The 24,054-nt window shown below is 44.6% G+C and overlaps 2 protein-coding genes across 5 annotated transcripts; one reads left to right on the top strand and one right to left on the bottom strand.

Annotated features, from left to right (window-relative positions):
• Positions 1-8,706: 8,706 nt before the first annotated feature.
• On the bottom strand, positions 8,707-13,945 carry LOC127335070 (uncharacterized). Of its 3 annotated transcripts, none has more exons than XM_051361660.1 (14): positions 13,787-13,945; positions 12,838-12,903; positions 12,664-12,757; positions 12,451-12,590; positions 12,006-12,107; positions 11,868-11,924; positions 11,591-11,691; positions 11,422-11,503; positions 11,060-11,152; positions 10,905-10,969; positions 10,487-10,499; positions 10,322-10,402; positions 9,325-9,433; positions 8,707-9,247 (listed from the first exon to the last, which is right to left on the bottom strand). In XM_051361660.1, exons 1-14 carry the CDS (start codon positions 13,913-13,915, stop codon positions 9,126-9,128), a joined length of 1,254 nt encoding a protein of 417 aa, XP_051217620.1. In that variant the 5' UTR covers positions 13,916-13,945; the 3' UTR covers positions 8,707-9,125. The 3 variants fall into 3 exon arrangements, 2 of the variants coding, with proteins under 2 accessions (XP_051217620.1, XP_051217621.1); XM_051361661.1 differs by having other exon boundaries at positions 12,451-12,581; XR_007872572.1 differs by having other exon boundaries at positions 9,208-9,247; positions 9,325-9,506.
• Positions 13,946-20,378: 6,433 nt separating this feature from the next.
• On the top strand, positions 20,379-22,781 carry LOC127335069 (uncharacterized). 2 transcript variants are annotated; one of them, XM_051361659.1, is made up of 3 exons: positions 20,379-20,675; positions 20,817-20,943; positions 21,089-22,781. In XM_051361659.1, the coding sequence occupies exons 1-3, from the start codon at positions 20,656-20,658 to the stop codon at positions 22,688-22,690; spliced, it is 1,749 nt and encodes a 582-aa protein (XP_051217619.1). In that variant the 5' UTR covers positions 20,379-20,655; the 3' UTR covers positions 22,691-22,781. The 2 variants fall into 2 exon arrangements, with proteins under 2 accessions (XP_051217619.1, XP_051217618.1); XM_051361658.1 differs by lacking the exon at positions 20,379-20,675 and having other exon boundaries at positions 20,706-20,943.
• Positions 22,782-24,054: the final 1,273 nt, after the last annotated feature.

The raw sequence follows: 24,054 nt of genomic DNA, 5'->3' as shown, positions 1-24,054 counted from the left end.
TATGTTCTTGACCATAATGAGAGGAACACCACAACCCAAGAAAACACTAGCTTATTACATGAAGAAGAAAATGAAGAAGCCATAGTTCCATCTAAGCTTGGGGAATAGTGGGATCTTCCACCTTCATCACCTACATGCTTGTGATGATAACTCTAACACTGAATATGCTCTAGATGATAGCCTATTTACTTGAGAACCCTGCATGCTTAGAAAATACTATGTTATGTGAGGATAAAAATGATAAACTTGTTGGTTGTAATAATGGTCTCATCATTAAGAGTTCCCCATCATTCTTGAAATCTCCTATTTACACAATAGAGGAGAAATATGTTTATGTTGAAAAATACTTGTATGGTTTGCAACTATCTTATGCCTATGGAAAATCTTATTGCAGCCATGATGTCATGATTAAAAGTCGTACTAATAATTAGTTTCAAAGAGTAAATCATGATTATGAATCCCTTAATAAATTTAATGATCCTCTTTATATGCCACAATTTTCTAAATTTCATGATTCAAATAGTCACACTATTAACTTTTCTTCTAGTAATTGCAATTATCATGGAAGAGGAGGATATAAGCACCCTCTCTATGCTAATGTTAATTATAAGTTGCATTTACCTACAATAGATATACTTTGCTATACTCCTATTGGATGTGATTCATTTATATATAAAATCCCAATATGCATAGGAATAAAGTTAGACTTTGTTATTACTTGTTGCATACTTTATGGTGTGTACTAATGTGCTTTAAAGTGTTAAAGATATTTATTGGTATGATCACACCATGGGACCCTGGCATCTTGTTGTCATAAATTATTCATAATAATGAGAAGTGGATTATCAAGAAGCATCACTCGTACAACATCATTGTCCCTATTGAAACAAGTAACTGAGCCTAGCTATATGTCTATAAAAAACGCTTTACGTGAGGCAACCCTACATGTTTTTATTTTTATTTTCTCTATATATGCTTTATGTAGCATGATAGTTTCTTTTTAGTTTACTCTCTAGTTTTTAAAATAAAGAACCAATTTTTACCCATTTAGGTGTTAAAAGTTGTGAAACAAAATTGGAGTTATTGATTTCTGCGCTGCACTTTTTAGTGCACGATTTTTCTTATTTTTATGGTAACTCCTAAAATCTTGATAAATTCACAGTAGCTGCAAATTTTCATCCTCTATAAGCACAAAACTTGTCTGAAATTCCTGACATGTCTAATTGGTCGAAAAAAATTAGTTCAGTTGCTGCTAAAATTTTGGACAGATTCTGCATCTTAATGTTAGAACCATTCTTTTAAATATCAAAATGATTTTTGCTTAAATTTTTTGATATAACAGAATGAGTAGGGCATTTAAATAAATAATTTTACCTTTTAAGAAAATAGCAGCAAGCATACTATTCTTGTACCACTAATGTCACCCCATAGAAAAGAAGTGGGAGAAAATTTTGTGTTGAAGTTTTTTCACATTTAATAGAGGAACACCACACCATGAGCTATCCAAGAATGGTGAGTACCATATGCTTGGGGATGCTCAATGCAACCCACTGTAATCATCTTTAAACTCTCGCTTTGCGCACTTCTAAACTTTGTTTTTTAAGCGACATAAAATTCTCGCAGAAACTTGGAGCGTCTTTTGTTTTATTTGTGTCTAAGTTTTTTAAATACGTGGTACCATCATATTAAGTACCTTACATGCATATTAAATAGATACTTAAATAATCTCCCATATTCTTCAATAAAACTATGTTGCATGTTATGAAAAGAAAAGAGGAACGCTTAAAATACTGAAAGTTAAGCTATGCATGGTATCACTAGTTTCAAATGCTTTATTGGATGGTAATTTGTTAAATGTCTTATTTATTGCTGCTTATTACTAGTATAGATATATGTTTAATACTAAGTATCATTGTTTGATGATAAATGAATAGCACTATGAACACTATGACATGCTTTTAGACCTCTTGCTAGCCAAAAGATGAATTCTCACACAAGCTTAGACTTGTATCCAAATCAACTCAAACCCACTATCATCATACCTAACTACATAGAACTTGATATTCCAACTATAATATGTGTGGTATATATGTCTGCCTCAAAATATCCTTTTTGTGTAATTTCAAGCTCATGGGAAAGTAAGGTATGGAAGGAAAACACAACTATGTAAGTTAGGGGTTTGAAAAATTATAAGTGATGAGCTAGGTCCGAAACATGCTGTCATGGGAAACATCTTTCAACATTGCATTATCTTTAAGTTGATCATCATGTTTCTAGTAACTAGTGGCCATCTCGGATGAAATAAAGGGGATTATAAATCAAGACTAGAGTATGCATATATGTTAGAGAAGTGCATTGGGGCACTAACCCAAGCCATGCCTAATCATGATGAAAGTTTCAGCGCGATCATCCTCAATAGGAAGAGAGAAAATAAATAAATAAATAAATAAATAAATAAATAAAAAAGAAAGAGAGTGTAAAAAGAAAGATAGAAAGAAAAAAGTGAGAGAGAGTTTAGAGAGGATGCTCACAAGACTGTTGTCCTTGTTGTCCCGGTATGGATGACCTATATAAGTCAATATTTTAATATCCTTTGGTCCTTTGTATAGGCGTCATGGAGGTACCCCTTTGTGTTATTCTTGGTTAAAACAATATGCGAAAGGTCTATGATAATCTAAAGTTTAGTAGTACGAGGTGTAGTTATCTAAGTGCTAGAGCATGAGGCACTTACTTATAAGATGTCAAACACATGAATCATGAGTAACTCTATTAACAAAGACATATGTGGAGACCATCCTTATTATTACTGTTGACATGAATTGCATAGCTCAAAACTTCACTTTATGCTCTCTTTTACCTTTTTATTTTATTGGAGTACTGGCACCTATATTCCTTACTTACTTTCTGATGTTCAAGAGTCAAAAGAATCAAAAGTGAAGACAATGAGTCTTCCAAATAATTTCTATAGGATTATCCAAGCATGCTTTATGGTTCATAATACTTCTCATTTATTTGCTTACAATGCCACTTATTATTATGCATGCTTTGTAAAATGTAAGAGATATCACTTTATTTTTATTCCTTAATGATTGAACCTAGTAATACTTTGCATGATCAGAAGCAATGCAATAAACTCCAAAGTTCATGTTAGTTTTATCGCCTTTATGCTCGAGGATGAGCATAGGTTAAACTCGGGGATGTTGGTGCATGTAAAATGCATACATGAACTTTACACTTTATTAAGGTGGAAGTCCTTGTTGTCAAAGCAAGAGGACAAGATCGTCATCGAGTGTGAGAGAGTTTTTGTGAAGAAAAGGAAAGATGACTTCATGATCTTGACCACCGACACTTCCAAAGTGGATCATGTGGTGAAGGTGGAGCACGTGTTCTAACGCTAGTTGATCTTGCAAGAAACTGTAGTTTGAAGGGCGGCAGCTATGGCATCATCAGCAGCAACTACGTTGGGAGCACCCTCTACGTCAGCATCGACGACTGCAACGGTGACAACACCTTCGGTGTAGGGCAAGCAGGACAACATTGTTATTTTAACGGTGACAACACCTTCGGTGTAGGGCAAGCAGGACAACATTGTTATTTTTTGGTGATCCGCCATTGATAGTGGAGGCCACCCTGTTCTTCTAGCCTTTATTTGTGCCTTGGTTTTGTACTTTTCTAGCTGGCGAACACAACGATCTGATGGCGAGAACTTTTAATTCTATCGTTTGAACTCTATGGTTGGGTCTATCCCTATTTTGAATTAAATTTCGTTGCAAAAAAATCTATTTGAAGGCTTATTTGGGGGGCGCGGTTGGGTACCAGTGTGCCCCAAATGCGGCACCACATGGCAACATTCCTCAATCGACTGATCCGGCTATGTTCCAAAACATCGCTTGGGGGACGCGGCTTAACATGTTTTACGTATCTTCTATGGTGCATGTTGGACATAAATTGATGCCCACCACGACCCCGGACAGGGCTTGAGTCTTGTGCGGCCCAAAGAAATGTATGGAGCCCCTAGGTCAAGCCCAACTCACATAGGGCGACCTAGGTGCGCCAGACAGAAGGTGTTGTCCATGTCACATAGACTGCGGACCAGCAGGCCAGCCCTATCATAGATACATAGGTTGGTTAGCAAAAATTAATGACGACGTTTAGCTTTCATTAAGATCCCGCCGGTTCCCTAGGTGATGGCAGATGATGCGGTCTCGTCATCGTTGCATCTTCCATGCGGTGTTCCCACGCGCCATCGTAAATGTGCATACGGACCTACTCGCCTGCCCCGCCTGTAAATAGTTGCGGGAACGCACGCGACCGCTCACTTCTTCCATCGCCAAGAACCTCTATCACCTGCAGCAAGATCAATGGCACAAAACTGCCGCCAGGGAGGTGCAGCCAAGGACGGCTTCAAACCTCGAAACCTCACCATAAACAAGGCGCGCGCCTTGCACCACAACGGGTACCCCGCGCCTCCCGACATGAGACATCCAACGGACTAGAGGCTCAGCGTTAGTGGAATAGGGATACCGCCGGAGCCGCAGCTGGGGACAATGCGATGGGTGGAGGAGGTGCATGCCCACCGCGAAACCCACCCGGAGGAGCAGCGAATGGGCTGCTCTAGAGCGTCCAACACTTCTAGCATTGGATCACTTTCTTCCTCCAATGGCGGGAGTTCGAGCTCGCTCTCCACGACACCAACCCCATCGCGTCGCACAACAACCAGGACAGGCGGGAGCGGTGGTGGAGCGTGTTAGGATGGAGCCTCGACGCCATAATGGCACACATCACCTACACCACGACGAGCCTCTGCAGGCTCCACCACACTCGCCACCATGTTGGGCTCTGTGCCGTCGTCATCAAGGTCTTCTTCCTCGGTGCCTCGGTCTTCATCCTTGACACCGAGAACCCGAATCGCCTTCATCGTCCCGAAGTAGGGGGCGAAGGAGGAGGTCATGCCGTCCCCTCCCAGCGCGTCCCGACTATTTGGCCAGCCACTTCGTACTGTTTTGGAGTAGATCGAACGAGTACGCGCACGGGAGGAACGTAGTTGCATACGCGTGCGGGCAGGCGGACACGTGTCAGGCGCGCGCTTATCACTCATGACCGCGTCGTTAGCTCGCGAGGTGCTGATAGGGCTTGTACGAAGGTCGCTCTTTTTGTAGCGATACCCGAGGACTATGTGCCATTTTTTGAGGAAAACGACGGGACTCTGTTGTGGACTTTTATTAATTATAAACAATAGTTGCATTGTTTATAAGTTTGTCAACGATAAAACTAGGCGTGACCCAATTATAATAAACTTTATTTTAAAAAACAAGCCCTCGCTAGTTCATGGCCTGCCGATGACTCTCCCACCAAGATTCTTCTTCTATACATGCTTGAATAATCTCGGTTGCGTTAGATTTCGCCTATACATTGTTGCACCCTAGCGATTAGCCAGGGCTAGGAGGACCATGCTATATATACAGTACTATACACCATATTATTTTTTCAAACCATGCAAGAAACTTTTTTGTGCGTAAAAGTGGTTTTATATTAAATAATAGGACTTACAACCAGGTCTTGGTCGAGAAACGGAGACAAAACCTCCGGCCCTGAGCCAAACCAGTTGTGCGCAATTCTATCCTCGCAAAGTTTGCTAGACATTATCTAGCCCTATTTTGCGAGCGGTCCACTTTTACAAAAGCACCATTAGCTAAAAAATTAATATCGTCTATCAAATACGTGAGCGACGAGCGATCTTGGATCTTCCCATTGATTGATGAGATCAAACACAAGGGATCTGATTCCACCCCAATTGGTAACTTAGTTTGTTGTGAAGCCAAAGTTAAACCTTCTTCTTTCGCAAAAAAAAGTTAAACCTTCTTCACATGCTCTTGCCTCAGCTTTCAAAGGATCAGTTAAACAACTGATGACAGGCAGAGAAAATAACTTGGTTATCATCATCTCGAAGCACCATTCCAGCACCCACTGTGCCATCCTCAAGTTTAAAGGAACCATCAAAATTCAATTTCACCCACCCGGGAGAAATCTTGAGCCACCCGCTTGTCCTTTCGGTTCAGTAATGTGCCTCTTCAACACAAGCAGGAGCACCCGTACTAATATTTGCATTCATGTTGTCCAAAGAAATTTGATGATCATGCTTTTATCCCTTCTAATGGGGCATCTGGGTGACTATTGATTTTATGGGATAGCTCTGTTTTCTCTGGGATATGCACCGTGAATCCTTTGCTATTTCTGCGCATTTCACATCCACACAATCGTCACAAGGTTGGACTTTAGTTAATGTGTATGGTCCCTGTCATGGTGATAAGAGAAATGCTTTTGTTCACTGGTTGTATGGCCTAAATATTCCAGATAATGAAGATTGGCTGCTAGTTGGAGCTTTAAATTCTATAAGATCTCTAAATAATGGAATAAATCGGGTGGGAATGTAAATGACATGTTTGTCTTTAATGATATTATACGTGAGAAAAATTTGACTGAATTGCCTATTAAAGGAAGAAAATACACCTGGAGTAATATGCAAGATGATCCACTAGCTTCTTGAGCAGCTTGATTGGTTTTTTACATCTTTGCATTGGACAACTTCTTATCCATCCACTATTGTCACCACACAAGGGAAACCAACCTCGAATCATGTGCCTTGTGTCATTAATATCAAGATAACCATCCCTGCAGTAAAATGTTCAGATTTGAATCCTACTGGGTAGCTCATCCTGGTTTCCATCAAGTAGTAAAAGACAGTTGGTCCAAGCCTACTCAAAAAAGTAATAGTGCTGCCAATTTGAATGCAAAGTTCGAAAGGTTGAGATATGATCTCAAATATTGGAGCAAATCTATCTCTCGGTTAACTGTATGCATTCAAAACACCAACAATGCTCTGCTTGAATTGGATATTATTGAGGACAGCAGGACTCTTTCCGTTGCTGAAACAAATTTCAGAACAATTTTAAAGAAACATTTGGATAGATTATTGGAATATCAAAATTCCTAATATAAAAAAGGTGCACTATTAGATGGACAAAATTTGGGGATGAGAATACAAAATTCTTTCAATCAATTGCTACTGAACATCATAGAAGAAATTCCATTGCTTCTGTTCAGACCACAAGTGGAGTTTCTGTGACTGAACATTCAGATAAAGAAAAACTGATTTTTGAAACTTATAAGAAGAGACTTGGCACATGCTCCACCCCAACTATGCAGTTTGATCTAGAAGATTTGATACAGCCAACTCCTGGCCTACAAGAATTATCCATTCCTTTTACTTAGGAGGAAATTGATACTGCGGTGAAATCAATGCCTACAGACAAAGCACCTGGCCCAGATGGCTTTAATGGACAATTCCTCAAAGCATGTTGGTCAATAATCAAGGAGGATATTTATCAGCTATGATTCAATTTCTATGAAGGATGTGTGGATGCAAGGGATTAATTCTGAGAATTATCCAAGGGCCTTTTCTTTTGTAACTAAGGAAGATGCTTCAGTACAGGAGTTCCTTACTTCCACCAGATTATCTGAGAATTTCTTCCTTCCAATGTCACATGAGGCTATGACTGAGCTTAGAACTTTACATGCAGAAACTGCAGATATTCAAATCACAATGAACACTCATGATACTTGGACCTATGCTTGGGTATCTGATAAGTATTCTTCAAGGCTATACTATTAATTTTGCTTCAGGAATTTGCAACCTCACATCACCTTCAAATGGATTTGGAAATCCAAATGTACCCCAAAACTGAAGTTCTTTGGCTGGTTGGTTCTCTCGGACAGACTAAACACAAGGAATATGCTAAGACGACGACATTATCAAATCAATTCTTCATTTGAATGCCTGATGTGTGACCAACATTTGGAAGAAACTATTGAACATATGCTCTTTCATTGTACATTCAGCACTGCTTGCTGGGATGCTCTGGATATTCATTGGCAAGATAATGGTACAAGGCTACAAGAATTCCTTTGACCCCGTTGGAAGATGCATTGAGTTACGATACCTTCGATAATACACAAGGACTCTCTTATACAGATAGCTCAATTATCTAAACTAAAAGCTACAAATAAACTGTTAGAAAAGAACACAAAATACTAAAGCTAGATTTAGTTTTTTTTTTTTTTGTATTTACTCCAAAAATGGCAGTGTAAGGTTTATGTGATTTGTTATCACAGTATTACCGATGAAGTTAGCCTAAATGTAACAGGTGCCGATTTGGCACAGGTGCACGTTTTACTTTTAGTTCCATGGAGGCATCGCTGGTAGTATATGAGAAGATATACTGTATATAGGATAGGATCTGTGACATGATCATCTAGCTGTTCCCAAGTGAGAAAGTTCAAAAGTAGTCAGTGGTTGATTCAACGGGTCAACTGATAAATGGTATTTACATTACCTAGCAAATTTACATGGCATGGCATTATCAATTGCTTCCGAGTGCCTTCTATAACCTTAATATAATCCACTGAATGCCAGTTTTCCTTAGAAATACTTGCCTGGTGGTGTTGTTCTCATAAATAGAAGCTAGAAATGCCACATGCCAAATGATCGTGTCCTCAAGTACCTATAAGTTGAATTCTGATGCTAGTGGTACCAAGACGAGTGCAGACAAACTGTTGAAAGAAATACCACAAGATTGTGCTCATTGTGTAGCATTCAGAGATCCAGAAGCGTAACAATCACCATAGCTGGCAGCAGATACTACCACGAAAGCAAATAAATCTGTCATAAATGGCAAGCTCAAGAAACTAGAAATATCCTCTAACTGTCACTGGTTAACCAAAATGCTTCCAGGTTATCTCAGCTTGTGCAGAGCCCAAATATGAGTTGCTAGAGTCTGGATCACAAGAATCAACTACTTTTGAGTTTTGACTGGCCCACATCCACCAAAAACGGCAAGACATCTCTATATAAATTACGCTGCTCCTAGCTCTTCAAAATATTGTCAAATTTAACTTGAGTGAACTGCATGAGTTGACAGCACACCCTGACACCTGATACAAAGGATGACAGATAACTTCCCCATTGTACCCTACAGGAACAGATAGACCTAAGGAGCACATAGTCGGCAAGGTACTGCCAGCAATGATTTGAACTTCTATTTGAAATGCTCGGAACAGGATATGTGTCATCTGATGGTCACAGCAGAATCATCATCTTTGTTCATTCTATCACGGCGGAATGATTCTTCATCTCTTATCAGAGGAGGGATGTTCCACGTGCCATATGTATGGCTGGATATTTTCCCACCTAATTTTAAAATCCAATCAAATCAGATTAAGAAACCAATTATCAGAATGTCTTCAAACTGCATAAAGAAGACAAACCTTCCCTTGTAGCTTCCTCACACCTTCTCCAGTAACTCCTTGAGAGGCTAGGGTCCAATTTCTTTGAAAACCTCTCATATTTTTCCTCAGCTTCACCTATGCACTTGGCCTACAGGTACATCAGTCATTTCGTAGAATGAATTACCATCCCAAAATTTTAAGCAAGATCAAGTAAAACGTACCTGCAAGAATGTAATTTAAATATTTAATAGAGCAATTTTCCGTAAGATCTAGTAAGCTATTATGGTGTAAATACGTCATAAGGACGAATTCTCGCTGATTTTAAACTACCAAAAATATCATCGCAATTGTGAATAACTCCAATATTTTCATGAATCTACATGACTACTTTAACCACCGAAAAGTCGCTTTGGAAGACAGGCTCCCTAGAGCCTATTTTTGATTTTTTTTTTGAAACTAACATTTTGAACTTTCAAAAAAATCCTAAAAAGGATCCTAGATGTTGACAATGACGTATTCTACGGTCTGCAAAATCTCAATGCAAAACAGTTTATATTCCGCCCTACACAAAAATGACAAATACTGACAAATCTGAAGGTTTTCAAATTTTGCGCTGTTCACTATCTAAGATCTAGAAATTATCATTTTTACACAGCCCAGAATACATAATATTTCGCATTGATTTTTTTGCACACAGGTAGAAGTCATCATTATCTACATGTGACATTTTTTTCTCTCTGAATTTTGACACTTCAGAATGCCGATTTCAAAAAATAATATATCAAAAAACAGGGTCCATGGAGCCCGTCCTCCAAAACGTCACTCCTTTAACTACTGCATAAGCACGTGCACTGTGGTTAATTCTGAAGTCATGGACAAAATTACCCAATAAAATCATTCCATATGTTCTGTGATCATCTTTTTTTATTTGAACAACGTAAGTCTTTGCCTAAATAAGAACATCAAGAATACAAACAGTGATATTACGAAGAAATCATGAGCCTGAAGTCAAAGGCGCAAATAATTTCTTACTCACCAACATCTTTGGTGCATCCAAAGGTCCATATATCGCAGCAAACATGCGGAGGATGTTAAAAGTATTATTGATCACATCATCCTACACAAAAAAGAGCTAGTTTAATAGTACATGCATTAATAAGTTTAATTTTCAGTCAGTGGTGATATCATTAGCAACACTCACTTCATAATCGTACCTGCAAGATAATTAAACCAGTTATTGGCACAACTGTTTCCATTGATGTTGTACAGGGAAAAAAAAGAGAATTTCTAAATATTGAGAAGGTGAATCATAGTTTTCCTGTAATCAGGTTTCTATTTTCTTAGGTCACTTATCAATTAGGTTTAATCTTAACTTCATAACGAAAGTGACAACTTTATTAATAATAAAACTACTTTTTTCGAGTTGAATATGTATCACCTCATTTTTCAGGTTACAGGTTTTACACATTTCTGGTTAAGTTCTACTTCCTTCCAGTTGCACGCATACATATTACTTAAAGCATTTAATTAAGCAGACCATATGTGCTACATCTTTTCAAGGAAAGGCACTTCACGCTTCACGGTTATGCATACAAATTTAAGATTTAGAGTATACTCACAGGTCATCAGATATCTCAACTAGAAATTCCGAGACGGTCAGGAACTCCATATGCAATTCATTGACCTAGAAATAACCAAAGACAATGTCCAGGTATTAAGAAGACAACGAAGAGCTAATGTTTGATAGGAAAGAAAGATAAAGACTTATATATACCTGCTGACCAGTAAGCTGATACATTATCAGATTAAGAACTCGATAATCAAATGATTTGAGATGGATTGCTTTCATCACGTCTTCAATGGATATCTACACAAAAAAAACACTATATTTGAGTTTGGCAGCAAGAAAGGTTATCTTGATATGGACATTCTTAATTTAAAGAAAACAACATTTGGGGCATTAGTTACTTCACATTTTTGTGAGCAAGCTGCCAAGCTCTATACCTATTCCCGTAAGACACTACATGGCCTAGCATCTGGCCTCTAATCTTTCAAGTTTAAATAGTATACTTTGGTAACTTCCTTCGATCAACATGTGAGTTAATATAATATATGATAACAAACAGCTCTAATAACCTTATTATTTCTCGATAATGCTTGACAAAGCTTCCTCTCCAGAGACCAATACTGGATGCCAGATTTGAGTTCATTTCGCAATCTAATACAGGGGAAAAGATAGGGCTAATTCAATCCAATATAGTGAATATTCACAAATTTACAAGTGTGTAGACAGGAAGTTACTAACTGATCAGTCATTAACCCCTGGCACTGAAGAAGATTATCAAGAGGGTCAAGCATGTCAAACATAGATGCCTGAGTTGAAGCCATTTTTTCCCTTTCCAACACCTGCATTGGTAATAACAACAGCAGTCGATAACCAAAACAAAAAATAATACTAGCAATTAACTGAACGAGAGACTCAATGTACACACAAGAATCCAAGACCTGTGTCGATCAGATTCGACACAGGCCATGTTCATCTGACATTCCGCAGGATAACCAAATCAAAAGCCCAAACTTACTCTTGAAGGATAGTTGTCTGGGACCGAAAGCAAACTGTCTTCATTTGAAGCATCTAACTGCAACACAAAAGATTGAGTTTGCACGATGGAAAATAAAGACCATAGGAAGAAACAGTGAAAGTGTGAAACACATTAAACCTGGTATATGTAGCTCTCTGTGAATGAAAGAAAAGGAAGAAACTTGAAAACAGCTTGTGGTTTGTTAATGTCCAAACCATGGAATATAAAGTATGATCTGCACTGCCATTTCAAGGGAAAAAACAAGTTATGAATAGCACCAATATATGTATATCACTAGGAAAAACTCAAAAACAACAGTATGAAAACATGCTTGGATGAGGACACCCAACATTACAGACATCAAACTGAGACAGTTTCTACGTAAAATTTCTTAAGCAATGTAATCAAAGAGCTCCATAGAAATTTGTTCAATTATTTTACATGAATCTAAATACCTAATGCCCCTAAGTTAGCTTCTTCATTTTTTCCCATAAGCAAAATCTGAAGACTTTGATAAAGGACAATAGGGTAGCATTAGCATGGTCTTTGAAAAGCTGGGTAGAAGGTATCAAAGAGTACGCACAAAATCTTCAAGTGTGGAATTGGCTCTCCTCATTGCATCAAATCCAATCATAGGCACATCATGTATGGTTAATTTCTCGGTATTCATCTTGAACTTCTTAGTTGGCTGAAGTAAATCTCCAGGAGATATATCTTGATCGCCTTAAAAACAAAGGTAATAATCTCTACATAGTACAAGCACCGATTTAACAAGAAATTTGCTGAACTGACTTACAAGGTGAAGGAAGGATAATCCTCACTTTGTCTTCACTTTTAGCACCCTCCAGACTTGCGAGATGTTGTACTTCTTCAAGAGTATCAGAGTTAACCTTACAAACAAGTCCCAATTACAATTCAGCATTGCAAACACTTGAAAGTAGGGAATGTTAAATTGTTAATCAAAGATTACCTCTCTCAACAGCTCAGAAACCAATAAGATCTTCTTTTCCATGGTAAGTGAATCAAAAGGTTGCACCTACACGCAGAAAAAAACAAGAAGGGGAAAATTTTCTGAACATTGAAATCAGAGTTGACAAAATAGGTTCTGCATGCATTTAGTTTGTTTGCTAATGCAATTGCTATATTAACAGTTCAAATATCAGCAAGAGATACAGATTTTTTTGTTCCGACAATGGATACTGAATTGAACAGAGGAATGGGAAAATTCAGCGTATGCAGACCATGTGAGAAGATATCCTAATCTAATGATAGAAGGGCGACTCTTGCTTATCTAGCAGACATAAACTAGTTTGAATTGCTCCACGAAATACTATCAGAGTAAATCTATCAAAATTAAATCGCCATAAAAGGTAAAACCATTCGGTAGAGAAATCAAGTTTCCAACTGTTGGCGATTTAGACATGTGAGGGATCATGTTTTTTTAGAACCTCAGTCCACCTCGCGCATTGGGAGCTTCAGACCAAATCTATCCGACAAGCAAATGCAAGCATGCGCATCAACATACACACACCACTTCAAAGGATTGACCCAGAGTCAGGCCATGGCAGAGTCGCAAAAGCCTGCCCGTGGGGAACCGGGCTATGCGGGGCTAGCACTTGACCTCGTAAAATTCACCTTCGCGCACAGAAACAATCACAAAGCCGCTCCTCACATAAATACATAACTGAAACACCTCCATCAAGACGAACTAGTAGTAACTTCACTCGCCTACACCCTTCGGCAAATAAAAAAATCTTTGCGAGGCTGCCGGAACCATAGACAAGCTCGCGCGCGGCGCGCGGGTAAGAGATTTCGTTCACCGGCAATCGCTGCACGAGCACGCGCGTAGGAGTACATAAGTTGCGCATCCAAGGGGATTGGATTCGTGATACGGCGGAAGAGAAGGGGGTGAACCATACCATGAAGAGGAGGAAGTGGGCGAGGAAGCGGTCCCCGCCGCCTCCGGCGGCGGTGGGATCGGAGAGGCCACGGGAGCCCATGAGGGAGAGCACCCTCTGGACCTTCTCCAGCTGCAGCAGCGCCTCCATTGTTTCCCCTCTCTGCCTTTGATTCGGATCAATTTCTTTTTTTTTTTTTTTTTTTTGACTACGTACGCCCGAAGGCATACGTTACTTGTATTCATACGGTAAGGAAATACAATACAGAGTAGTACAAATACACGTAAAACTGAAAGGATACAGGCGAGCCAGGTAACACCACCTAACTACGAAGAAGAAACCAGAGAACTCCAGTTCTCCGTCAACCTCGCAACCGTCGCCGCCGCACCGCGCACGCCCGTCCACCGTCGCCGGAGGAAGGAAAACGCACGGCGAAGCAGCCTCCCAGGAGCAGAAGAGGCCCCTAGCACGCAGGCGTTGAAGAACCGCAGTATCCACCAGCTCCATGAAGCTGGATCTTGACCCGAAAAGGACATCGGCGGGAGACACGCTCCCAAGCATCTTCAGCTCCGGATCCATGGCGAACGCCAAGCCGCCACACAGACGACAGGCAGATCCCTCCACCAACTTGCTCAAACCCACCCAGCCGCCAGACTCCTCCAACCTCCGCACACATACCTCAGAAGCTCCGCGTCGCCGTTGGAGGGGACGACGCCGCGCCGACAGGAGAGCTCGAGGACGGCTACTCCACCACACGCGCTCCGCATCGTCGACATGCCGACCGCGCAGGAGAACTCCCATAGATCCGCCGCCACCGCAAAGAACGGAGACGGGAGAGGGCCGGATCCAAGGAGACCAAAACGCCGGACCCGCCGACGCCGCCCCCTCGCAGACGCCACCGCCGGCACCACCTAAACCTACCCTATTTACAGCCGAACGCACAGATCCGGGGTTCCCCCACTCTTCCGCCGCCGCAGCGGACGGAGAAGAGGAGGGGAACCCACGGCGGCGCCGGAGAAACGGGGAGGAAACCGCGTTCGCCCTCTCGGTCGCCTCTCTCTACTGTAGCTAGAGATAAGGGAGAGGAGAGCGCTCGTGTTTGTGTTTGATTCGGATCAATTTCAGGTCTGTGCGATTGAATTCGATGAGAACTGAAAGGAGGAAACAAAATAGCAAGAAAGAGAAGGTTTGGGCCCTGGCATGATGGGCTGAAATGTATGATAGAAGCAATCCAGGTCATCAGGTGTGCTTGCGCGAATGGGCTTTGAGGAAAGAGTATGTTTTGTCCATAAGAAAACAAATTGTGGGCAAACCCAATTTGACGCCTTTAGCGCTGGTTATTGTCGCGACGCCCATGCGGGGAGGCTGGTGGGCTGGAGATGGAGATGATGCACCGTCTCGGAAGACGATGAGCCGACCTCGCCGATGACAAAGGTGATGTGGCGAGGCCAAAACTTAGGGGATGGGGGGTGCAATGTAGGTGGGCAGCTCGCCAGCAACGAGGCTTATTGTTCAGGGTGGGGGCTCACCAGCGCCGAAGGGGAGACTTTAGATGGAGGCAGAGGGTGGCATTAGACCGGTGGTGGGTTGTGGATAGAGGAGGACGGGGCGACAAGGTGGCAACAAGTGGTCCGACACTGACCAATGGCATGGGTGGGGGTGGCAACGGTGGCGCGCATGTTGCACCGAATTTTGACAACGGTGAGGTGTGAAAGATGGGCCTCGAACCGCGTTGTTTTCACTTTAGACGTTGGTGCCCTAGACGTCATACAGGAGGACCCCAAAATCTTCCCCCCTCAAAAAAACAGAAAAGCACTGAGCTGAACTGCTGAAGGACTAAAAAAACTTAAAAAAACAACCACCGGTGCAAATGTTATTTTCACACAACTATGACTATCGGTAGCCGTGGACAGATTCTCAGCGAGATAGCAGGATCGGAAACACACACGCGGCCGGTATGGCAGGAACCTTTCAAGGTCTGACGTCCGGTTGGTGGAGACGTTGTCCAGGCCAACAGCACCTGAAGCAGCACGCCATGCGCGTGAGACCACAAGCTGCCGAGCTAGCACTACTACAGCACTGTTGGTAACGTCAGCGCTGCCGCGAGAATAAACATGCTCGTGCATTTGGGCATTTTGGGTTTGCCCCCATATACATATACTGAACACCCCAAATTGGGTACAGACTTCGCAAGCAACAGTTGGTTGCGAAACACTATGATCAGGAGCTGCTGCACATAGAGGTAGAGCTGACGATGCCTTGAGCTTCAGCTGCTAACATGGCTCGCCTCACCGTAGGTCCACCCCATGTCAGGCGTTACATTTTTTCTTTCAGAAGCATCGCATTGGCGGATTGCATGTTGGTTGATGCTCATCTAGTCATCTGAGATTGATTCAAATTCAACAAGTTTGGGGGTTGTGCTGTTGGTTTTTCCAAACATGCCAACACCATCATATGGTGGTGATAGCAACCTGAAAGATGGGAGGAAATTACCGTATCATCATTTTGGAGACAGTAACACTTTGATCAACCTATGATGGGTCTGTTTAACTAGACTTACTTCCGACAGTGACCCCCCCTGCATTGTAGGCTCGCAGTCCCCCCTTCCGTTTTATAATCGCAGGTCAACTGAACCTCATACTACGTGTAAAAACATACTAACCGTTGTGAGAAGTTGAGCACGATCTCGAGCTTGGACTTCCGCTGCTGCGCGCTGCCGTGGAGCGTGGATCTGAACTTGGCACGCGTCAAGCTACCTCAAATGCGGTGTCACCACGGTTTCACATGCCAATGTCAGAATGAAGCTAGCTAGTACGTGATTATGCAGTAATAACCGCGGACATCATGGCTAGTTACGCTCTGATCACATGTATAGTACTTAGCGAGTTGGTTCTTTCCACATCTTGATTCTCGGGCATGGTTCAGGTTCACAAGGTCTATCAGGCATCGATTCATCATGGTTGACGCAGGGCCGTCTAATTAACCCTCGTCCTTCCACATTAAAAAGGCGTCCTGACTCGCTAGTTTATAGTGCTACGCGAACCGCGACGTGGTCGATCGTTCTCCTGGGCCTCGAACTCCACAGCTTCAGCAGCTCGGATCGAATCTGATCTTGTAGCCCTGCCCGAAGCTTCTCACGGTCCTCCAGATTGCAGGTGCAGCAAATCGTCTGTTCCATCGCATCAGACCGTTGAAGTCTTCTTCGAGCCAAGGGACACACGTCCTACTGCCCCACCTTTTGCTGAAAAAGAACCTTGCGTCCGTGCCCTCGTTCCACCGCCATCGCAGGAGGAGGAGATAGGCGACGTTTGAACGGGTCTCTCAGACTCTCAACCGTCCTACGGCGACAGGCGTGCACGCATGGTAGTGAAGATGCTTGCACTGGAGCGTTGCCATCGCGATTAAGCATACGGTTGCCTTGCCTGCATGCGAGTTCAAGCCGTGCCAAGCCTGGCCCGACCCCACCTAACTATGAACGAAAATAGAGTGGAAAGTTTCCAAATAGGAATAGAATGACAATATGAAGAGAACCAACACGAGGTTGGGTGGTTAGTAGGGTGGTTGTCCCCCCAGCCCACCAGAGTTCAAACCCCAGGTTTGATATCTGTGTGTCTCATAAAAGCGAAATATTCGTCTAGCGGGAGGCAACGTCCCCGTCGATAGCGAGGCGCTTGTGGTGACTTCGTCAGTTTCAAGATCCAATCCGCCGGCTCAGTCTTTCGGAGGTGCTCATAGGGGTAGGATGTGCGTTCATAGGGGTGAGTGTATACGCATGTATGTGAGCGTCTGTGTTTGTACTGTGTTTCTCAAAAAAATGACAATATGAAAAAGAAATTATGCGGAATGGAAATGAAAATGAAAACAGAATGGTGTTTTTGAAGCTGAAACAGAACTTCCATTTCCGGCTAATATCCAGTTTCCATTTTTACGGTTGATGTGTTTGGTCAGTCCAATCTTAACTATTAAATTGGAGTTGATCGTTTGATACTCAACGCGTTTGATGGTCGTCATTGGGAGCATCTGGTCCGCCTGATCTTTTCATTGTCTATCCTACCGTCCGCGAAAACAAAATCGAGATGTGATCAACTCTTTCCTATTTACACAATGTGTCTTCAAAAAAAATTGTCATGTGATATGATTATTTCGGCTAACCAAATTATTATTTTCAAATAAAGGGAGCAATATCACATCCTTCCTCCCTGCTCGTCTGGTTTCATTTTGCACAAGGTGCATGTCTTCAAATAAAAATTGGCATGTGACAAGGAAGGGGATCTTGTCGTGGTAGCTGACCAACCAGCCTAGAATTGATTGCATTCATGATAAGAAATGTATCTAAGATCATCTCGGTTGGTTGGCATGAAAGAAGAGGACCTAAAAATATTGATGATTCCTATGATATCTCTAGTCATGGAAATTGGTGAGATTTCAGCAACTGTGTGAATAGCGATAGTGGTAAGAATTTGTTGTTTAATAGCTTTGTTATAGACACTAGATGATCACTTCTTGATAAGGTTCACAATCCTTAGTTACGACACTAACTTGAAGCATATACTTTTTTCTATCTATACATGATGGTAGAGTGGTCATATCCACTGGTGTATTAGCAGCAACGAGTTTAGTCTTCGGTGTGTACTGAAAAATTATTATTTTTTCTGCTCACTCGGCATGTACAGCTATACCGTCGACATTCGTTTGACCCCCCCCCCCCCCCCCCATTCCACAGTAAATCGAGGATCACGGTAGAATTAGGAAACAACCTTGTTACCTCTTTTCGATAAAGGGAATATATTAATATCGAGAGATACCAATTACACCCAGTCTCTGCAACAACGTAAAACTCGAATGGTAGTATGGATGCACACATCCAAAAAAATAAAAATAAACTAAGAAACAAAAAGTCCCGCTACCGTATTTCAACCCTAGCAGCAACAATATATCCACCACGAAGACAACATATGTACTCCAGGCTCTTCAAAAATGACGCCTCCAATAACAGAACAATGCACAAGCGCAATTGTCGCCCGATCCAAAGATCTTAGATTTTCACCGTGAAGATAGTCCCCACTCTCAAAACAATGCCTTCAACAACGATTTTGCCAGACACAACCAATTAAGACTAGACCTTCGATTTTCACCCTGAAAAATAAGACTCTAAACTTCACATGTGATGCCGCCCCACATGCACATTATTTCTACGAAACCCCAAACCCTGAAGACCAAGCAAACCCCTCAACAACACAGAGCCTCGAACCTCCATTGCTAGTCCTCCAATCCGGCCTTGATGATATTTCCCGCCTTTTGATTTCACCATAGACCAGAATATCATATGATGAAAGACACATAACAGAGCTTCGCGCAGCTCCCTTCAGAACCAAATGGATGGAATAAAAGCATGAGTGCGCATGACTGAATACCACCAGATGCAGCAAACTACAGGCATAGGGTGCACTGTTACATTCGCCGGCGGTGCCTTCTTAAACTCATCACTCCGGCCAGATCAAGACGGAGATGCCTCGGGAAGGTCTTCATCGAGAGACCCTAGGACCGCCATCATTATTCAGGTTAGGCCTCAACACCGCCGACCATCCTAGGACGGCCGAGGCAACACGGCAACACCAAGTGAATATACTCATGGGCAACGCCTTGCAGCCGATCGTCCCTCCACCAGCGATAACTAGGATCACAGAGAGGGCAAGGAGAAGACTAACCTTGGTCTAACACCCAATCCGGCATGTCCCACCTCTCACCTTCACCGTCGGCATTGGCCGTCGCCGGAGGCCACCACCACCATCACCAGTACGCCGCACATGCCGATGCCTGCCGTGTCGCCGCTACCCTAGGCGTGCCGCGGCTCACGTCAGGTAGCCACCACACCGTGGTGCCCGACGTGTGCACCACGCCCAAAATCATGGAAGAGACTTCCAGAGCCGATCCTCCACGCCAGGGGACGAGCAGACCCCGCCGCTGCTGGCAAAGACCAAGCAGCTTTGTATGTCCGCGTCCTCTGTTAACGGCGGGATTTTTGTAGGGTGCCTCCATCGCCATGCGGTGGCGAGAGGGGAACGAGAGCTCTTGGTTAGGGAAATTTGAGTGATTTAAGGTTCCTTTTGGTTCCGACCAATATATGCATCACTCCGTATTCGGTCCATATCTATTTGTGACAAAATTTGCACCCGCTCATATTTTCGGTAATTTTATATTTACTTTTTGCTTCCAAGAAAAATATGAAAATAATGTGGAATCACCCAATTTCGTCCATATTCGCTCCGTTTTTCTCGTGGCTACACCCAACTTTCGGAAGTGGAACAGGACGCGCATCGCCTCCTCACGTGAGAGCAGCTTCCGCAGAAATTTCAGCCCTGACGGGCGTGACAACAGCCCCCACCAAATCCAGTCCGCGGGAAGAAGAAGAAGAAGATCGGAGTCAGGACCCGGGACAAGAGCCAACGCACCAACGCCCACTTCCAACGCGGCGGTCGGCATGCACAGAGACCCGGCCACTGTCCCGGCCCCGATCCAATGGAAATCGGCCAAAACCCACCACCAATCGAGCCACAAGCATGAGAAAACCTCCGTCAGTTTTTGAGTTGACCCACCCCCGCCTCCGGCACCCACGCCCCGCACCCCCACGACCCGCCATTTGCGGCCACCCCCGCGCGCTCGCGCCACACAAGTTAAACAAATCCTTCGTCACTCTCTCTTTCCATCGTTAATCCGTGCCCGACCTCACTCTCTTCTACCTCTAATCTAGACTAAACCTTCTCCTGATCTTCGCAAGCGGCACTATTAATTCCTCCCATGTTACGCCGGCCCTTGTAAAATTGGGTTCCCCTGCCACGCCTGTCGCCGCTTCCATTCTTTTTCCGTCTCGGACCTCGCGCCCGCCCGCGATGCTCTCCTCCAGGCCGAGGTGAGTGTGGTGGCGGTGGTGGTGGCGACCATTCCTTAAGATCCTTCTTTCGCGGCGCCTAGCTTCTTTTAGTAGTGGTTTGACTAGTATTTACTACTCCGCCTGATTCGATTTCATGAGCTGGGATTCTTCGGCCTGCAGATCCGGCTCCTTCGAGGCCGGCCTCAGAGCGGGCGCTTCCTCCAGCTTCCGAGAATCCAAGACCTCGCCTCGGTTCCAACGCAGCCGCTCCACCGCCGGCGCCTCCAAGGCATCGCCATCACCAGAGGTACCTACCAGGCGGAATTCATTACTAGCTTCTCGTTAACGTTTCGTCCATGGCATCAAAGCCCTTGGCGGTTGCCTGATCGGTCGGGGGTTTCGTGTTTCTTCTTGTTCTAACGGTGATTCGTTCTTGGTTTGCCGTCCGGCAGAAGCGTCGAGGCGTCACCGGCGGAGGAGGTGGTGGCGGGGGCAGCGCGATGCCGATGCAGCAGCGAGTGGCGCAGCTGGAGCGGGAGCGCGACGAGAAGGCGCGGCTGGCGCAGCTCGAGGAAGACTTGAGAAGAGAGCGGGAGGAGAAGGCGCGGGTGGCGCAGCTCGAGGAAGACCTCAGCAGGGAGCGGGAGGACAAGGCGCGGGCCGTCCAAGAGCTCAACGAGCTAAGGAATGGCAACGAAAGTAAAGACGCGGAGAAGGTGCAGCTCCTGGAGCGGGAGGTGGAGAAGGCCAAGGAGTCGGAGCGCAAGATGCTCGAGTCGCTGATATACCAGACCAAGCAGCTGGAGCAGGCCAAGATCGGCCTCGAGGAGGCCAAGCTAGAGATAACCACGCTGCAGCAGCAGCAGGGCAGCAGCCGGAGCCACGAGCCCGCCCCGGCGTCGGCGTCCGGGACATGGCGCGGCGTCATGGAGCAGATGAGCGTCAAGGACCTCGTGTTCGGCGGCGGCGGCGCGGACGACGAGGAGGTCCGGGCGCTGCGCGCGGACCTCCGCGCGGCGACGCAGGGGGAGGAGCGGAGCCGGAAGGCGCTGGAGGACCTCTCCGTCGCGCTCGCCGACGTCACCGCCGAGGCCAAGCAGGTCAAGCGCTGGCTCGCCGACGCGCAGGCCGGCCTGGAGGCCGCCAACGCGGAGGCCGGGCGCCTGCGCGCGGCTCTGGCCGACGCCGAGACGGCGCTCCGCGAGCAGCGCCGGCGCAGGCTCGAGGCCGAGGAGGCCGCGGCCAGCTGGGCCGACAAGGAGCGCGTGCTGCTCGGCTGCGTGCGCGCCGCCGAGGAGGAGGTGTGCCTGGCGCGGCAGGAGAACACCAAGCTGGTCGAGTCGCAGCGGGTCATCCGCGACGAGAACGCGCGGCTGCGGGACATCCTCAAGCAGGCCGTCGGCGAGGCCAACGTCGTCAAGGAGTCGCTGGAGCTCGCCAGGGTCGAGAACGCGCGGCTCAACGACGTGGTCGACGACAAGGAGGCCGCGCTGCAGGGCCTCCGGCAGGAGTACGAGTGCGTCAAGGTCAGCGAGGCCGCCGCGCAGAGCAGCCTCAAGGAGCTCAACAGCCTGCTCGCCGCCACCACCACGGCCTGCAGCACCCCCGTGTCGTCCAGGACCGCGCCCGTCGCGCCGGCGCCGGAGCACGACCATCACCTGCCGCCGAGCGCGCGCCTCGTCGCCAGCGCCAAGGGGTCTCCGGCGTCGCGGCGTTGGATGGCGGAGAAGCCCCGGACGCCGAGCAGCCGGAGCTACTCGGTCGGCGAGCCCGCCAAATTCAAGGGCGTGGGCTACTCGCAGTCCGCCAGGATGGGGAACCTCAACCCCAAGGACCGCATGTTCGCGTCGCTCAGCAACATTGCCGACCTCAAGTCTGCCGCGGACTGTGCCGCCATGGACGATTACGACGACGAGTTCGACCACATCGACGAGAGCCACTACGTGGAGCACTCCATGAACGACAAGAAGAAGCGGCCGATACTTCGAAAGTTTGGGGACCTCTTCAGGAGGAAAAGCTTCTACAAGTCCAATTTAGCGCCAGTACACACTTGAAATTTTTCTTCCCCATGTAATTGTAATGCATGTAGTTTTGATCTGTTCATCCAAATACACGACATATGAAATATATTCTTTGCATCTAAAATTGTGTTCTTTTTTGCTCTAGAATTTCGAGCAATTGCTTCTAAGTGTCAGGCTATCACTTTTAGGCTAAAAAGTTGGACAAAAGATTAACGTTTTACATGTCTGATAGTATACTCTTGTGATTAGAAAGATAGCATTTGAAGGCGACAGCCGACAGGGTGACAAAGATTAGAAGATGCAGCCCCTGATAAGTTTTAGCGTGCCCGTTGGCACCTGAGTTTCTAGAAACACGCAGACAAGTCAAGTTTCGGTAAGGTCGCCATTTGTCAGTAGTGCAGATCAGTGAAGATGATGATACTTACTTCTTCGTGTTCTTTGTTTGTCAGAAGAAGAATGGATACTGCCGAGATATGATTGGAGCCTTCCGCTTCCGCGTGACATACATAGCATGGAAAAACATCATTTTGGCGCCATTGCTTTGAATGTGATGTCAACAAAATGAACACATACTAGAAAAAGTCTGAGCTCATACCGAGACTTTGTCAAAAATTCATTCGAGTGGTAGTCGATCTTCTACCATTTCACACCAGAAACAAGCAAATGCCCGGACGTGGGAATAAGGATGAAAATGGAGCGGAAAGTTTCCGTTTTTTCCGCGGGAAAAACGGAAATGGAATGGGGTTGGGAATATGGAAACGAAACCGAATTTTGCAAAACGGGAACAAAAACGGAACTTTTTTGGCAAAAACGGAAACAAAAATGAAACAGCGTTTTCCGGCGGAACGGACGTGAAATCGAAATTTATGTTCTAGCCAATATGAAATTTTCGTTTTAGGGTTGATGTGCATTGCCAAATCCCACATGCCCATCACATGACCTTATCAAGTCGAACCTTCAAAGCGGCTCTTCCCAAAATTGGTGACAATGTATTCCCTTCATGTATTCGAGCAGTGTTTCAAGATCTGACCTTCCCCTATTCCATAGGAAATCAAGGATCACGCTGGAATTAGGGAACAACTTCATTAACTTATTTGAATGCCTAAGTTTTTTTTTTCCATGATTCAAGGGTTATCTTGGTTTTGGCCAACATCTGCATCACTCCTTGTTTGCACCGTATTCAGTCTGCTTCTGACACTATCTGCTTCCATTTTTGTTTTTGTGGTTTCTGTATTCGTTTTTGCTTCTAAAAAAATGTGAAAACAAATGTGGCACCACTAAGTTCCGTCTGCCCTACGTGGGAAGTAGCATGCTTTGGTGGGTCGCTAGCCAGACCTTCTAGTTCGGAGAGTAGTAAAATACCACTAGTGAAAACCAAAAGTACTAAAATGCCACAC

Source organism: Lolium perenne, chromosome 2 (assembly GCF_019359855.2).
Source record: "Lolium perenne isolate Kyuss_39 chromosome 2, Kyuss_2.0, whole genome shotgun sequence".
NCBI lineage: Eukaryota > Viridiplantae > Streptophyta > Magnoliopsida > Poales > Poaceae > Lolium > Lolium perenne.
Note: the sequence above shows the minus strand (reverse complement) of the source record. Positions and strands in the feature narration are given on the sequence as shown.

Bases quoted from the DNA above. Each gene is read 5' to 3' on its own strand.
- LOC127335070 (XM_051361660.1), bottom strand. From the start codon at position 13,915: ATGGAGGCGCTGCTGCAGCTGGAGAAGGTCCAGAGGGTGCTCTCCCTC. The intron at 12,591-12,663 runs GTAAGTCAGTTC...TTTGTTTTTAAG, and splicing joins GATTATCCTTCCTTCACCTT to GCGATCAAGATATATCTCCT. The intron at 10,970-11,059 runs GTATATATAAGT...GGTTATTTCTAG, and splicing joins ATCAGCTTACTGGTCAGCAG to GTCAATGAATTGCATATGGA.
- LOC127335069 (XM_051361658.1), top strand. From the start codon at position 20,791: ATGAGCTGGGATTCTTCGGCCTGCAGATCCGGCTCCTTCGAGGCCGGC. The intron at 20,944-21,088 runs GTACCTACCAGG...GCCGTCCGGCAG, and splicing joins AGGCATCGCCATCACCAGAG to AAGCGTCGAGGCGTCACCGG.